The sequence below is a fragment of the Anoplolepis gracilipes genome, chromosome 3 (genome assembly GCF_047496725.1).
Source record: "Anoplolepis gracilipes chromosome 3, ASM4749672v1, whole genome shotgun sequence".
Lineage (NCBI taxonomy): Eukaryota > Metazoa > Arthropoda > Insecta > Hymenoptera > Formicidae > Anoplolepis > Anoplolepis gracilipes.
In genome coordinates, this window is record NC_132972.1 from 14,445,227 (window position 1) to 14,461,240 (window position 16,014).

General features: G+C 36.5%; 1 protein-coding gene across 7 annotated transcripts in view; it reads right to left on the bottom strand.

Moving 5' to 3' along the window:
• LOC140663336 (UPF0489 protein C5orf22 homolog) overlaps positions 1 to 16,014 on the bottom strand; it is a 244,223-nt gene that overhangs the window by 84,823 nt on the left and 143,386 nt on the right. For 3 of the 7 annotated variants that reach the window (XR_012046257.1, XR_012046256.1, XR_012046259.1), the window contains one exon: positions 13,324 to 13,408. The exons of 3 other annotated variants lie outside the window; for them this stretch is intronic. Coding sequence is in view for 1 of the 4 variants with exons in the window: in XM_072887392.1 (XP_072743493.1) it covers positions 13,401 to 13,408 (8 nt within the window). In the remaining 3 variants the exon portion in view is untranslated. Of the gene's footprint in view, positions 1 to 12,209; positions 13,409 to 16,014 lie in introns of those variants that run through there. One more of the 7 variants, XM_072887392.1, reaches the window with a different exon arrangement.

Below are 16,014 nucleotides of genomic sequence, written 5' to 3' on the forward strand. Positions count from 1 at the left end.
ATTTCCATTGGTTTCTCGTCGACGAGAAAAGATCTTACTGGCCGTGGAACAATGGACGGTACGTGTATTTTTATCCGAACATTAACATAAGCCGATTGTGTCTTTCCTCTTCTACACAGACCGCGCGTGAAGAGATCGAAATAAAAATGAAAAAAAATCTTCTACCTATCACTTGAAAACGCGATACGTATAAAATAAAGAGCGGTTTTTATTGGTTTTTACTAAAACAGTCGTATTTTCTTTTTTGAATTTGCAAACAATAAAATCAAACTAAATCATATATAATTAGCTATTAAAAAAAACTGTATTAATATATATTTTTAATTTTGCAATTATCGATTAATATTTCATAGAATATAATAAGTACATAAATATGTTGCCCAGCGATTAATTTTATAAGGAAAATTGATATAAAACATGAATTAATTTTGTAAATCATTCAATTCAATTATTGAGAAAAAAATTAGATTTTACATTAAAAACATGCAGCAAACAAGTATATTTCTAATATTTCCACCATGTGAAAAAATGTATCATTGTTTTGAAGAGAAAAATTATATAAACAAGATAAGTAAAATAAGATACGTGCCTACTTACTTATGTATGTAACAGTAATGTTACATACATAAGTTTAATATTACGTTATCTAGATATTTTAACTTAGACAATTGCTCATTGTTAGTGATAAGAAATAACCATATCATTTAAGTTATTTAAATTTATAGATTATTACACACACACACACATATATATATATAAAGAGAGAGATTATTATAAAGATATTGCCCAAAGATACTTTCCAAGAGGAACGGATATTCTAATTACGTTGCGACATTTATTGTTCACCACTGTGTACCTGAAACTAATTTCTGAAATCTTTATCGTCCAACGTCTCGTCATTTTATCGGGTGAGCGTATACAAAAATAAGAGCAAAAGAAGAGCGGATGCGGCGGCGCTAGCAGGGAACTTTTTAAGCAAATTAATCAATATCAACGAGGACGGAAGTTTACGGCGAGAACCGTGGGACGAGAGAGTGAGAGAGCGAGAACGAGAGAGAGAAAGAGAGAAAGGAAAAAAAAGAAGATTTCACCGGGAAGCATCCGGGCGGACCTCGCTAATTTCTTTAAAGTAGTTTGCCAATTTATTATTTTCCAATTTTCTCCGCGAAAACTTCCGCCCCGCGTGCACGTACAACGCTTACAAGCCTCACTGTTGTTTTGCTTTTTTTCGTTTTTTGTTCTTCACGCTCGCTGCCTCAAAACTGAATTCGGCCAGCAATCAACCCCGACCACATCCGTTAAAAAATTGCTGTTTGTTTCACTTTCGCAAAATTGCTTTCGTCGTGTCAATATGGACAACACACATTTTAATTTTCAACCATCAATTCCACTGTAAATTAACAGAACAGAGTAAAATATATATCCACAACAAAAATTTGCCTTGCTGTGTTTTCTTAAACTTACAAATATTTGTATATCTTTAATAACCTTATTTAATTAATTAACAAAATTTGTTAAATAAAAATGTATATAATACACTTTCACAATTTTCGAAAAAGTATTTTTAATGAAATTATCTTGACCATCAAAACTTTTTCATCATTTAATAATTATGTAATATAATAAATCAACACTGATATTTTTAAATCGAGAAAAAGAATAAGGTGTTTTTAAAGTTGTCTTTCTCCCCCCTCCCCCTCTCTCTCTCTCTCTCTTTCTCTCTCTCTTTCTCTCTCGTCTTAGAATATATTTCAAAATATGTATTATACTTTAAATAAAAAAAAGTACAAATCGTCGTGTTTTTTAAAATTTAAAGTATAAACAGTCATAATATTCATACTGACCGACAAACAATCATAATATTCATAGTGAAAACTCGATTTTGAAATTCCGTCTTATTTGACGTTTGCGATTTCAAAAGGTACGAAACTTTTCCCGTAGTCCAGCGGGTTTTTGCCCGCTAACGATCGACAATGTTTAAGCACGGCGAAAGCCAACAGGATCGCGCAGACGAAGCAAGTTTAGCCTAACAAGGGGCTCCCCGGAAGAGCAGGAACCGGATGAGGTATGTAAATCCCGTTTCGCCGAGGTCGTGCCGCGCCGAGTCTCCTCTCTACCCTGCACGAACATCCATCCCTGAGTCAGATTCTTTCGCGGTCCACAGTGGCAGGGTAGATTTTAACCCTTTTCCAGTTATCGATTTTCAGCTCGAGACGGATGAGAGAGAGCCCGGCTAGGTGCCTTCGGCCACTTTACGCCATACTCGATTCCACTCGATTACTCCGACAAGAGAACTATCTCGTCGCATTTAGTACACTTTTCTTTCCCTATTTCTTACATTCTCCATTCGAAAACTATTCAATTTGTATATATTAATATTGTTTTGGAAACATATATAAACGTTGAATAATTAAAAAGTTTATTTACAGTTATAGTAATTTTATATAAATAAAATAAAAATGTGTGTTATGCGTAATCCTGATATCAAAAATTATTATATATTCATATCTAATTCCATTGTAGTAATCGAGAATTAATTTAAAAAACCATGAAAAGAAAAGAGTACATCGAATTTTTTTTCTTTTTTTTGAATCGACAAACGTTCCTTAATATCCTAGAAACGCTCATGTTCACGTTGAAGAATCGCCTTTATAAATAACGTCGCAACAAATATCGATAACTTTTTGGGGGAACATGAAATTTTACGAAGCATCATCAAGTTCCATCCTTGACATTCTCCCCTACGGAGGCATACTTTATCTTCCAGCGATAAAGCACTGCTTTGGACGGTCGTGCCCGCTTCAGTATCGAAGAGGTTTGATTGATTACCAGGGTGGAGTCTAACACACAAGGGTGGCTGACTTGCGCAGACTACACACTTGGTGTTCGAGACGTATGCGTGCCGATGTCCGCAGATAAAAAGGAGACTGGCTTCTTTCGAGCTGGTGGAAGAAAACGAGAGGGGATGATCTCCCGGGTAAGATGGTAAGAGAGCGGGACCTGCTGGCAGTATCCGGGGGAGGTATGGGTATTGGAAATGTGCGTGCGTGTTCGTATGTGCCATTAGATACGTATCCTCGCGGAAGCCATACGGACGTATGCTCATGTGTGTGGGTGCGCGTGTGGGCGCCCTTACACGCGACAGGCAGGCACGTATATATCAGGGGGGTGCGCGAGGGTCCACAGACCAATCGGAAGCAAGCGTTCTTTATCCACCCGAGTATCTTGGACGCATGCCTCACGTACGAGGCGTGGTTTGGGGCCACCCTTGTTCGAATGCTTTTTTTTTCCGGTCGTTGCATTTTCTGTGCTCGCGGTATATACGCGTACACGTACCGCCATGTCTTGAAAGTGCACTACTGATTATTCTGCGTTGTCGTACCTTTACTGATTTTCCAATACAATAATCGACCTTTTTTGCAGCAGCAGCAGCGAGATTAATATAGAAATCTTTTGTAATTTAATTAATTCTCGTTGAAATGCGAGATATATTAAATGATATTCGATATAAGAAAACCGAAGGAAAGAGTTTAGTTTAGGTATGATTTAATGACATGTGTGCAGAATTATCATGAATAATAATTACATTAGTCATAATTGTGATCTTGCATTTATATGGTCCTTGGTATTCAAATGATTTTGCACATTTGCACGAGTGAAATTCTAATGCAAATTCTAATGTCTTCTTAACGATGGCGTTGCAGAAAGAATGAGATAAGTAACTCATTGCTGGACTGACAGTTAACGCACTCCAGCACATACTTCATACTTACATAGTATTTACTCAGGTGTTCAAGCGATAGCGTATATACCGCGTTTTGCAACTTACATCTACGATCTAATGTGTTTCTAGAATTTCAAGGACGCTCATCAGACTTTATAAACGGATGCAAATCTGAATCAGTTATGAAATAAAGATATCATACACTGATGCAATTAACCACAAACTATCATGGTGTAAGGAATATTATGCGAGAGAAAACATAAAGATTATTATTTTGCGATCATTTTAACAAAAAAAAAAAAAAAAAAAAAAATAGTGATCGCAAGTACAAACTATAAAATTTATAGCGCAATCAGTTTCTATAGAAAGGTCGATCGCCATGAATATTACTCGCTCGTGGTAATAATGCAGTAGATGTAGATGATTACGTGGGGCATTCATGCAAGGTAAGGACTCGCGCGTAAGGCGTGCGGAGATATATTCCAAAATTTCCATGAAATTTCTCGGCGGTAGCGCGTATACACGACGCACGATAATGCATGCTCGTATGCTGATAGACACGTGGGTGGAGAGGCGCCTCGCACGGACCCGGTGCACGTCGGGAGAGATCTCTCATTATGCATTCCTTTCACAGGCGGCCGTCATTATTTTACATATTGCAGGAGGAGGCGTACCGCGACTGCCTTTGCCAATTTTTCCAGCACGGCAAAAAGGAACGGGCGGCAATTTGGCCGTGCCGGGCGTACGTGTGCGCGTATGTATACGGTCACCTTAACATTGTTGTTGCAATTTAATGCGTTTCATCGGGAAGCGGGGGAGCCCCCGCTACCGCGCTTTGAAGATACGAGCTCGCGCTCGCATAGTGCCGATAGAACAACAGCGCCCCAAGTTCTTTCGAATTTATGATGCTCGGGAAACATTTATTTTTCCGCGTACAACGGCGCCGCGGAAACGCGTAATAGAATTTGTAAGCGAATATATATCGATGTACGTGCCCCGTGACAGGCATATCGCGCTGAAATATTTTGTAGCCGGGCGGATGATTAAAAGCTTGCGCGCGCGAGCGAGATTAATGTCTACTGTATTACAATACAGATGTATACGCTCGACAGCGCTTTCTTATCGAAATACATCCTATTTACGTTCAATGAAAAGTTACAGAGATGTAACGTATTATCTACGAACATTCCGGGTAATCATAACGCCCAAAAAGACGGTAGAGCATATAGGGTGTGATTTTCATCGGCTCGTCGGATTATTAAATTGTAAGGGGACTGACGTCGTGCGCTGCAACATAGTGCTTTTGCGTACAATTATCCGTCATGCACGTTGAATCGGCAGATACCGGCTTCTTCTTCTCGTGATACGTGATGTTACGGCAAGTAAAACATGCGCGCTCGCGGGCAGATATCGCGACGTTATATTCAGAAATGATGTTACTAGGCATCCGATATGAGAGAGAGAAAAAAAAAGGAAGGGTAGCAATCACTTTTGTACTATGAACCGCGTGTCTGTCTACGTTCAAACCGACAGGTGTACATGAAATGGCCACCCAACAGTATCGCATGAGGTTAATGATCTTCATTTGTGAGGGAGAACCGCAGTTCCAGGTAAAGAGCTCGACACGAAACACGCTCGACACGAAAAAGTCGTGTTCCGTAAACCAAGGAACGTCTAGATGCAGCAGGCTCTCAAGAATTTCACTTCGTGCGATTCACGCAACGTTTAATTCGGATGTTGCGTCTCAATTTCGTCTGATATATGTCGAATTCATTAAATAAAAAGAATTTTTTGCGCGGTAATAATTTTAACGGTATGGATAGGTTTTTCTCGTTATATAAGTATTAGTTGTATTAATTTTTCCACAGAAGATAGCCTTGGCTTGGAAAAATTTTGAACAATAATCGCTGCGTATCCCTAATACATCTAATATAATTCATAATTGTCAAATTTTAATTTTCCACGATTCTTATTTGCGTAGTGTACACTCTAGAAATAAGTTTCTTGATAGAAATTCTTTATAATATGTTCTCAAGAATATTAGAATATTATAAATATAATTGAAAATATTCTCATTCAGAGAATAATATAAAGCTAAATTTTCTTAAAACATTCCATCGACAGTGCATCGGAGGCTAAAACAACATGGTCTTCTTATTTCCGAATAATCGACTCTGAAGAGGAGCAGCGTAAGTGACGCAGCCACCTGTACGTAAGGCAGATGAATCTCGCGGCGGCTTTCAAGGTAGGAAGAGAAGAGGTAGGTTGTAACACACAGGCCGGCCTATATGTATGGTAATATCGACAGGGAGGTCTCCGCGATCCAATACCCGGCTTTCTCTCTTTCTCTCTCTCTCTCTCTCTCTCTCTTCTTTTCTCGTGCGCGTATTATGCAGTGGCAGCGAAAAAAGAAGCGCCACGTAGGAACGAGAAGAGAGAAGAGGAAGATGGAGAACGGATCGGTGCAACATCGCGACGACTATCCTTGCCAAGCAAGAAAGAGACAATCGAGAGAGACGCGCACGCCCTGTACCCAACCCGTTTCTTTCCCAGTTCCGTTCTTCTCTCCGACGTCATCGAACTCCGCGGGAAGTTATGCCGCGAGAGAGGGCCACCGAGAGACGCGGACCAGGAAGAAAGAGGGAACGAGAGAGAAAGGAAAGAACATCTCTCGTTCCTCTGGAAAAGCATAGAGGAGAGTAGTGAGTCGGCGTCGCCCGGGCAACGGCTCTGCCACCTTATTGGATATGTTGAGCAATTTATTTTATTTTTCCCTATTCCTTGCGGAAGAGGGGAGCACGGGAAGAGGGAGGAAGAGAGTGAACGAGCGAGAGGAGAAGGATACCGAAGGAGAGGCAGAGGCGCACCCTCCTCCACTTACCTGCTACCCTCCGCACACGTCGACGCCATTTTCCAATATCGCGTCAAGCGAGCGCTCCCGTTCTCGTTCACCCTCTGCCTTCCCTCCCTCCCCCTCCCTCCCTCTTCCCTCGCCCTCGTTCCACCCATCTTTCTCTCGTTTCGTCTCGCTCCTTCGTTCTTTTCTCGAGAAAGAAGAGAAAATGGAAGCGAGGCACGAAACGAGAAAAAAGGGAAGAAAGGAGTCTGGTGGGCGGCGCGGGAGGTGAAAAAGGTGGAGGAGAACGAAAGCGAGGAGCCACGGTTAGCTTCGGCTGCAACGAGAGAACCGAGTAAGGTTGAGTGAGAACTGTACGTTCTTCCACCCGTAAATTGGCAATATTCATGCCGAGCCGCGTACACGGCTTCCGTACCGGAGAGAGGAGATGAGAACCCGGAGGGGCGGGGGAGAGGGTTGTTGAAGAACGATGGGTCGCGAGAGGGGCTGGCTGGACTGCGGAACCGATTCCCATAGCTCGAAGGCACCCCCCCGCGAAAACGCTCACCTAGACAATTCGTTCGTTATTTTTTACACCGATGTCGGAACGAAGATAAAGCCGCGCTAACCGCGTTCCTCTTTTCCGCGATTCTTTGTGGAGTCGGGAAGTTGCGTAGATACCGCGGTCGAATAATTTCAGGGTGTGTCGTATACGATGATAGCGTAAAAATAAACTTTTGGTAAAATTGACAAAATCTTACAAGAATCCTGCTTTGCTCCTTAATATTTTTTTTCAGTCACGAATTATGCATTAATCGTTATATACATTATGTATATTATAAGTGGCGGCTTCCTTTTAATTAAAGGTTTCTTGGAAATTTTCGAAATTTAAAATTATCTTTATCCACAATTGTGGAAACTTCTTGAAACAAAAGTTACAGTTTCTAAAAAGTTGTAAATGCATATTAAGTCTCATCAATATATGCAATGTATTATGTGATAAAAAAATTAATAAATCTATAAAATAAAAATGTGTAATTTCTTTACTTAATTAATAAAATATATTTTCAATCGCACGTGTAGCATCTTATCAATGGAATGATATTTAGTAGCGCGCCGGGTAGCAGCAAATGGCAAGAACAAAGTTTGTTCGTACTTGCTTTGGTAAACCTTCAATTAATGTAAACTTCTGTCGGTAAAAATCGTTTTAAAATTACTTCGCACTCCCGGGCATGGTGCAGGCACGCCATCCCCCTCACGACATCCTCTATGCCCTCCTTCTTTCAGCTGAGCCCCAAGAGCGAGGAAGCCGAGGCGGGATGGAAGGAGAGAAGGGAGGGTGGCTTTAGAAGTTTGAGTGATATTCCAACTTTTAAAATATGTCAAATTATTTTCCTTTCAGAAGAGCTGTCGTCTAAATACATTTCCATCTCTTTCGATGTATTTAAATACATCGGGACTCAATCTGCAACACAAATATATAAGGCTTTCGATGCGTGATTGGTACCTGTATACGTACATATAAAAGACACACTCGTCTATATTCGATTTCGAGATGAGACAAATGGAATCTCGATTTTAAATGTCGCCTTTATACCTGTATTCAATCAACTATAGAACGACGACAAAATTATAAGTTCTCATTAGTTCTCTTTATTAGAATGTATTTCAAAATTTTTTCTTAAAATTTTTCTCAAATTATAAAATATGATAAAGTGCGCGCGCCGGTGATATAAATTAGATTAATATGAAAATGATCATGTGCAAAAGAGAAAGAAAGCGAGATTCAAATATCCGCAACTCATGGGAAATCTGAGAAACATTTTCTAAAATTCAGAGTCCCTTTTTCCAAGCACTTTTCATTAAAATTCCAGACAGCACGTAAGAGCATCTTTCTGGCCGTATCATTTTATTTGATGTGCGCAACAAAGAGAGAGAGAGAGAGAGAGAGAGAGAGAGAGAGAGAGAGACACATGGATCGACGAAAGGCGCAATTTTCGCTTGCAACGCCAATTCACCGGAGGACAGATGGAGGAATTTTCCTTTATTTCGAAAGCCCTTATGCCGAGCGCGTTTATAGGCTAGGCGCGTAAAGCACGTCGACTGGCGTCCTGGCGGCGCAAATAAGTAAAGAGGTGGACGATGCACCTATGTAGATAAGTATGTACCTATCCATGCAATTACATTACACACAAAACGTCGACGACAACTCTTTGTGCCGGCTGGATATCAAAGCTCGAATATTGCCAGCTGAGGTCCTTCCCTTCCTCCCTCTTCCCTTTTCTACCTCCCTTCTCACTATAGCGAAGCAATAGAGTTCTTGCCTTTCCGTCACTCTATATCCGGCACTCCATTTCGCGACGCGGTTCTTCCGTCTCGGGTAAAAGTAGCCTCCTCCTCATTCATCCGTCGTTTTCCTTCACCTTCGCTTCCTCCTCCGCGCTTCTTCTTCATCCACGAGGCGCGACTTCGCCACTCTCTCTTTCTACCTCGCGCTTCTCCTTCCGCTCTTCTTCGCCCGGGGAAAATAATTTCTTTCATCGCTATCCCTCTTCTTCGATTCCTCTTTATGTACCAGACAATGGAATGTTCCTTTCTTGGAGCACGCGGGCACGCTGATTCGACGAACGACAATAAATCGTCTGCGAAAGACGACGATTTCGACTGACATGATTATTTTTCGCGTGCTCTTTCTTGTATTATTATAACATATATATTTATTAAATCAAAATTTTTTCTCTTTATACTTTAACGATGATTGCATTACAAGCATAACACAAATTAAAAGATAATTTAAATGGCCGTCAAGACGCGGTCACTGACCCTAATTCTCAACAACGCTCCGGAACTTTGAAATCTCGTACCGAATCAATTTGAATTAAGGAGTCCAAGAGAGAAGAACGGAAATGGCAACCCATAACGGCACTGGAACCTATGCATGCGAGAAGCAGTTAGCTTTATTGCAGCGCGCGGGAGTTTTTAATATCGCTTTAGCGCGGACGCGTCTGCCAGCTGACAAAAGGAGAAAAAAGGAGGCGTTAATGGAGAACGTTTTCGCTCTAACGACCATGGAGAAAAGGAAGGGGGTGGAACGGGCCAAGACTACGGGACATCAGCCGGGACTGCGTAAAAGGGTGGACGCTGGCGCCTGTCCGCTGCCCACCAGACATGCTCGCTAGACCGTATGGTTTTTATGCGAAGAGAAACGGAAAAAGAGGATACGGTAAGAATGCAGAAAATTTTCTCGTTGCAGAGAAGTTGACGAAGACGTGAGTATTAATCTGTCCTAAATCGATCTTAAGACCATAGCGAATCTCTAGTACATAATACTCAGGGTAACAGAAGAGATTCATTCCAACAGTGTTACATTCTACCACTATTTTGATATTTTGCAGAGATTCAAATTTGGATTTTAAAATAACATGTCTACATTTTTCTTTTAAAATTATACAATTAAATCTAACATAATAAGATTGGGAAATTTTTCATTATTTTCAAATATATTAAGTAACTTTAATCAATATAGATATTTTATGGTAATTATACATTATCCTTTGTTAATTATAAGATATTATTTAAATAAGTATATAAAAGACAATTTTTATTTAATTATATTAAAAAAACAGCTTTACTTATACAAATTAAAAAATTAATTATAAAATATATATATATATATATTATGTATATATACATAATCTCACTTAAAACCAAATAATTGCAAAATATTTTAAGTGACATTATTTCTTACACATATATATTGTTTTATATAAATGTAAAATTTCAGATTGTCAATTAATTCGATTAAGTTTTAAGTATATAGTATGATAAAAAATATTTCAAAGTACTATGTACATTATTTTATATATATTATTTTAAATATATTTTGAATACTATGTACTATATTATTTTGAATATCAAAAGTAGAATGCATATCATATATGCGAGATCAGAAATATATTTGTTTGATCTCAAAATCCTTCAGCTTTCACTCTCTTAAAATAAGAACGAGGGAGAGAAATTCTTTGTAGGAGAGAGAAGAAGGGGCTTTGGGCGGTTTTAGATTCAATCCCGCTATGCAGATTAATAAAAGAATTCATGGAACTTAAGCCGCTCTTGTTACTCCAATTTTCTTGCGCCTGCCAAGAGGACCTGCAAAGTCGCCTCTCGGTTTAATCCGTCGATATTGTCAACAAAAATGTGTATTGTGCCTAACGTCACTTTTACAGAATCCGGAATACAGATCTTGTCACTCTCAGTGAACTCTTTGTGAAAATCTTAATGTTATCTTAATGTTTCGTTAATTCTTCAAGGAAATATCCAAACCAGTTAACTTGCAATTTTTTCACAAAAGAATTTTTATCCTCCTATCAATAATGGTGCTTACGTCACGTTAGTTTTACGTGTGTTGAAAATAAACTATCTTTTTTCATGAGCGTAATAGAATAGAATATTTAAAGAACGTTAATAACACCTGAATATGTAAAACATTCTACAACTAACTCTTTTTTTATTAATCAATAATATTAAAAAACTAGGTTAAAAAACTAACAATTACAAATAAATCAATTTTTTAATATGATACGAAGATAAGCTCTTAAATTAAAAAAATAAAAAATGATCAATATTGATGGCTAGTAAGAGCAAATCGCTGTTCTTGGAGCGCAAAAATTTTATTTTTGGTTATGAAAATACAAATTGAATGGAAACGAACGTTTCGATCTACTTTAAGACCTTCCTAAGCGCTAATTACATTCGTAATAAACGGAAATTATTTGTTTACATAATTTTATATTTTCATTAACATTACGCGTCGGATTCGAAATTCGCATAAACGTTGGTCAAATTATCGGTCAAATACAAAAAGTTATTCCGGTACTGCGGTAAAATTAACATCACTTCTATAAAAAACATGATTCGATTAACGTTGAAATTGACGTTGATGAGTTTCATAAACATCTCAAATGTCAAAAGTGGCTTGTCACTCTCTGCCCCATGGCACAAGTAAGAAAGTTTTTGTACAAGAAGCTTCGTAAGATCACATCTTCTATAAAATTTATACCGAAAAGGAGCAAACTTATAATCAATCGGTGTTATAAATTGACCATGAATCCTTTGTCTCCCCTTGGCTTACCAACCAAAGGAGAAACTCATCAACGTCAATTTCAACGTTAATCGAATCATGCTTTTTATGAAAGTGATGTTAATTTTACTGCAGTACCGGAATGACTTTTTGTATTTGACCGATAATTTGACCAACGTTTATGCGAATTTCGAATCCGATACGTAATGTTAATGAAAACATAAAATTATGTAAACAAATAATTTCCGTTTATTACGAATGTAATTAGCGCTGAGGAAGGTCTTAAAGTAGACCAAAACGTTCATTTCCATTCAATTTGTATTTTCATAACCAAAAATAAAATTTTTGCGCTCCAAGAATAGCGATTTGCTCTTACTAGCCATCAATATTAATCATTTTTTATTTTTTCAATTTTTTAAGTTTAATTTTATTTAATTCAATAGAAAATTAATTGGAAAATATTAAGATATGCTAAAATATGCAAACAATGAAAAGAAAAATTAAAGTTTTAACAAAAAATCTTACTAAGAAAAAAATATTATAAAATTAAAAATTTATTGGTACAAGAAATAGTTCTAGAATATTTTATAATGTTGACTAAAAATCTTTGAAATCTAATTTTGGAAGCAAACAAATTGTAAAATACTATTACAAATATGAATTTCAATTCATAAGCAAAAAGAGTTTAGTTATAAAAAAATATGCATAGTTATGTAAATAGATATGTGCAGATAATGTGTGCAAGTCATGAATACCATGGGTCGCGTCACGATTCATCGAAAAGAATTCACAATCACGCAAATAATAGCGATCGTGCCTACAGTTTCCGCGAATCGTTTAGATGTTCGGCTAACTATGCAGGAAATACCTGCTGGCAATTAGTCAGTGCGCTAATGTCTTCTGGTTACACCAACCGTGCAAGAAATTGGCGGCAGAATAGCGGCATTGTTGAGGAACAAGTAGAGAAGAACGCAGCGCGCGTTAATGGGTCTTATGTTGTCACTTGCATTATATACGATAATGAAATATGTTTTTTATATCACGATTTTTGTGACTAATTTAAGAAGAGTATATGAAAGCTAAATACAAAATAACGGATAAACAAAAAAATTTAATTAATCAATTAGTTCGATATCGAAGATTTTTTATATATACAATATCTGCCACGTCTAATAATTTTACTTTTACATGTTCAATATGTTCTTAAAAGAGAGAGAGAAACAAATTCAGAGAAATTGTTACGAGAAAAAAGTACAAAGATATTTCAACGGTATTAAAATACAATCAATATACATTATTTTCAATTCGCACGCTTATCTTTATATATTCGTGACATATTCAATTAAAATCTCCTAAATATCTAGCACACATTTGCGATAGTCGCCTTGAGTTTACTTGTCAGATATGCTTCGTACTCTTTACTTCGGTCTTCGTTTACATCTCGTTGCTAGGGAATATTTATTTACACCCCGCCCCGCCATAGCATCTCTCTCATACTGTAAGTTTCTCAAAATTATCATTGGCTTGTATCTTCGTATACCCAACATTAGGGTCTACCAGAAACGAAAGAGATGGCCTCTTACGTTCGTTATCTACGTAGACCGCAAAGCGATTTCAAATGAAATTTTCACCTTTGTATGCCGACGTGAAAGAAATAAAGTACCAAAAAGAATAAAAACTTACTTTAGTCATTTTAACTTCTTACTGCCATTCTTGCGATTGTGATTGGCTATTTTACAGCAAACAAAATCATTGCCTCATCACGTACCTGGAACATAAAAAAAAGAAAATATAAGTTACATAATAATTTATTATTCATTCTCTACTTGTAAATATATTGTTTAACTATTTTACAAATATTTTTATTTTCTAATATAAAATGTATAAACTAATATATTTTTATGCATTCATAAATTTATAGTGTACAAATAATATTCAAATATAAGAAATCTTAATTTTTTATAGCTATGCGAGTATTTGAACAGAATTTATAATATTTTCTTTAAAACTATATGATCGAGCACTAGAATCGAGTTCATGTATTAATTAATACGGGTATGATGCAATTGTTTAGCGACAGATTAAACGCACACTAAAACAAATAAATAAATATAATATATATATATATATATATATATATATATATATTTCTATCTCTCTAAAATTATATAGACTTTACTAATGTAAAAGTATCTCTTGCTAAAAAAAAATATGTAGAATTAAAAGTATCCGTCGATGCATTATATATTGCTTTCAACAACATTACTATGATTCGTTTATTGTAAATATCACAATTAATAATTATTCACAGATGGCTGCAAAAGGCAATTAGCATTCTGTGCATTGCATTATATGTTCGACCGGTCGATTAAATACCTTTTTTTACAATATGCAATTCCTATAATTAATGAGTATTTTTTTGTTATTATCAAAGGCTAAACTATTGACGTATAAAAAAATAAAAAAGGAAATATCACGCTACATACGTAAAATATAATAAACTCTCTCTCTCTCTCTCTCTTTCTTTTTTTTTGACTTGATCGTCAAAGTTTGCACAATTTCTGCAATTAGAATAATTAATATTTAATGTTTTATTTATACACATAATATATAAGAAATGAAACACAGACGGATTAAAACGACATAATTAAAGTTGATAAAATTTGTTAAAATAAATTCACGCATTATTAATAAAAAAAGGCATATTATCTTTTTCAATCTTTCATGACGTTATTATAATTTCAATAATTATGTTGCATACATATTATTTCAATGTAATTTCCTTGTCTCGTAAGAAAGAATCATCATGTAGATAATTTATGCAATATAATATTTGTAGTAGGTACATTTTGCATATGAAAAGAAATTCTTTTGTCAGTTCAATATTGTCGGTCTGCTACCACCTATCAACCAAAAGTATCAAACGCGTTCCGCTAAGTATTAAAACGTGAACATTATTCGCGTTGCCGCAGAAACTTCCTCTTAACGTTTCGCGGCAGATAAAATGACTACCACGGGCAACTCCTTAAAGGAAACAGTCGAGCCATCCGTTACGGGAAAAAGCATTCGCGACTCTGCTGATACGTACAAGTAGGCGAGTAGAAGGACAGACTTATTTACCGCCGCGGCGCAGAAGAAGAGCGAAAGAGGGCCATTTGTATTCATATGAAAATATTATCTCGCCGCGCGTCGTGCCTCTTCGGGATCGCTATTCGGTTTGCATAGATACTTATGCATGAAGGCAACATCGCTCGGCATTGTTATGCAACCCGATGTAGATCCTCAATATAGATCCTCGCTCGAGGTTTCATTCCGATTTGAAGAGCTCCGTACTCCTTCGGAGCATTCAGGCGCACACATATATACACACACACACACACACACACACACACACACACACACACACACACACACACACACACACTCATATACGAGATGGAACCACTATATCGAACTCGTTCCCCCCGTCATCCCCCTCGCGACATGCAATCATATTACCGGTTGTCAAAACGCTAGATTGCTGCTTCTTCATCACAGATATTGCATTTTAAGTTTCTGACATACGAAACTGTTAAGTGTTGATATTTTTTATTTCTTTCGCGCATAAATATCGACTGCGCACGCAATTATAAAAATTCATAATTATTACTCTTTAATGTATAAATCTGAATTAAATAAATAAATGTAATTTCCTACATTTTTTACAATTTATATTCGACATATTAAGTAAAATATTAAATTTATAATGTCTACAACTATAATTCTACGGTATTACGTTGTTTAAAAAATTATGACAAGTACATGCGTTATGAATTGAGTCCTTGAAAATCTATACTATGTATTTTATCCTGAAAGATTTATAATATATATGTGCGGGAAGTACAATCTGCGCCAACTTCTGTAGCTAACCTGTTCTTCCTGTTAAGTTTATGATCATATATCCTGCTGTCAAGATATAAGAATCCGATTGCTATCTCGTGTACTACATAAATAATGTTGAACTTTAAAATTTTTGACATTGAATAATCCTATATCAGAATTTTTAAGTTAAATGAAAAATACGAATATATATTTTATCGAATTTCTAAGGATCGTGCAAAAAAAGAAGAGCAAAACGAGAAAGGAGAAAAATAAAAGCAAAAAAAGGAATATCACTTTGAAAATGCAAGTTGCAATATAAAATCTAATTTACAATTATTTAAAAAAATGCTATAATTATTGTAGGCATCGCATTAATTACATCAACCAAATCGACTATTCGCATCTTGCCCTTCTCTACTTCGTAAATTGCATTATAAATCACGAATCTATCTACGAACCCATTTATAATTAAGGGAATTTCTATTATTCGAAGATATAAAGTATATTGAAAAT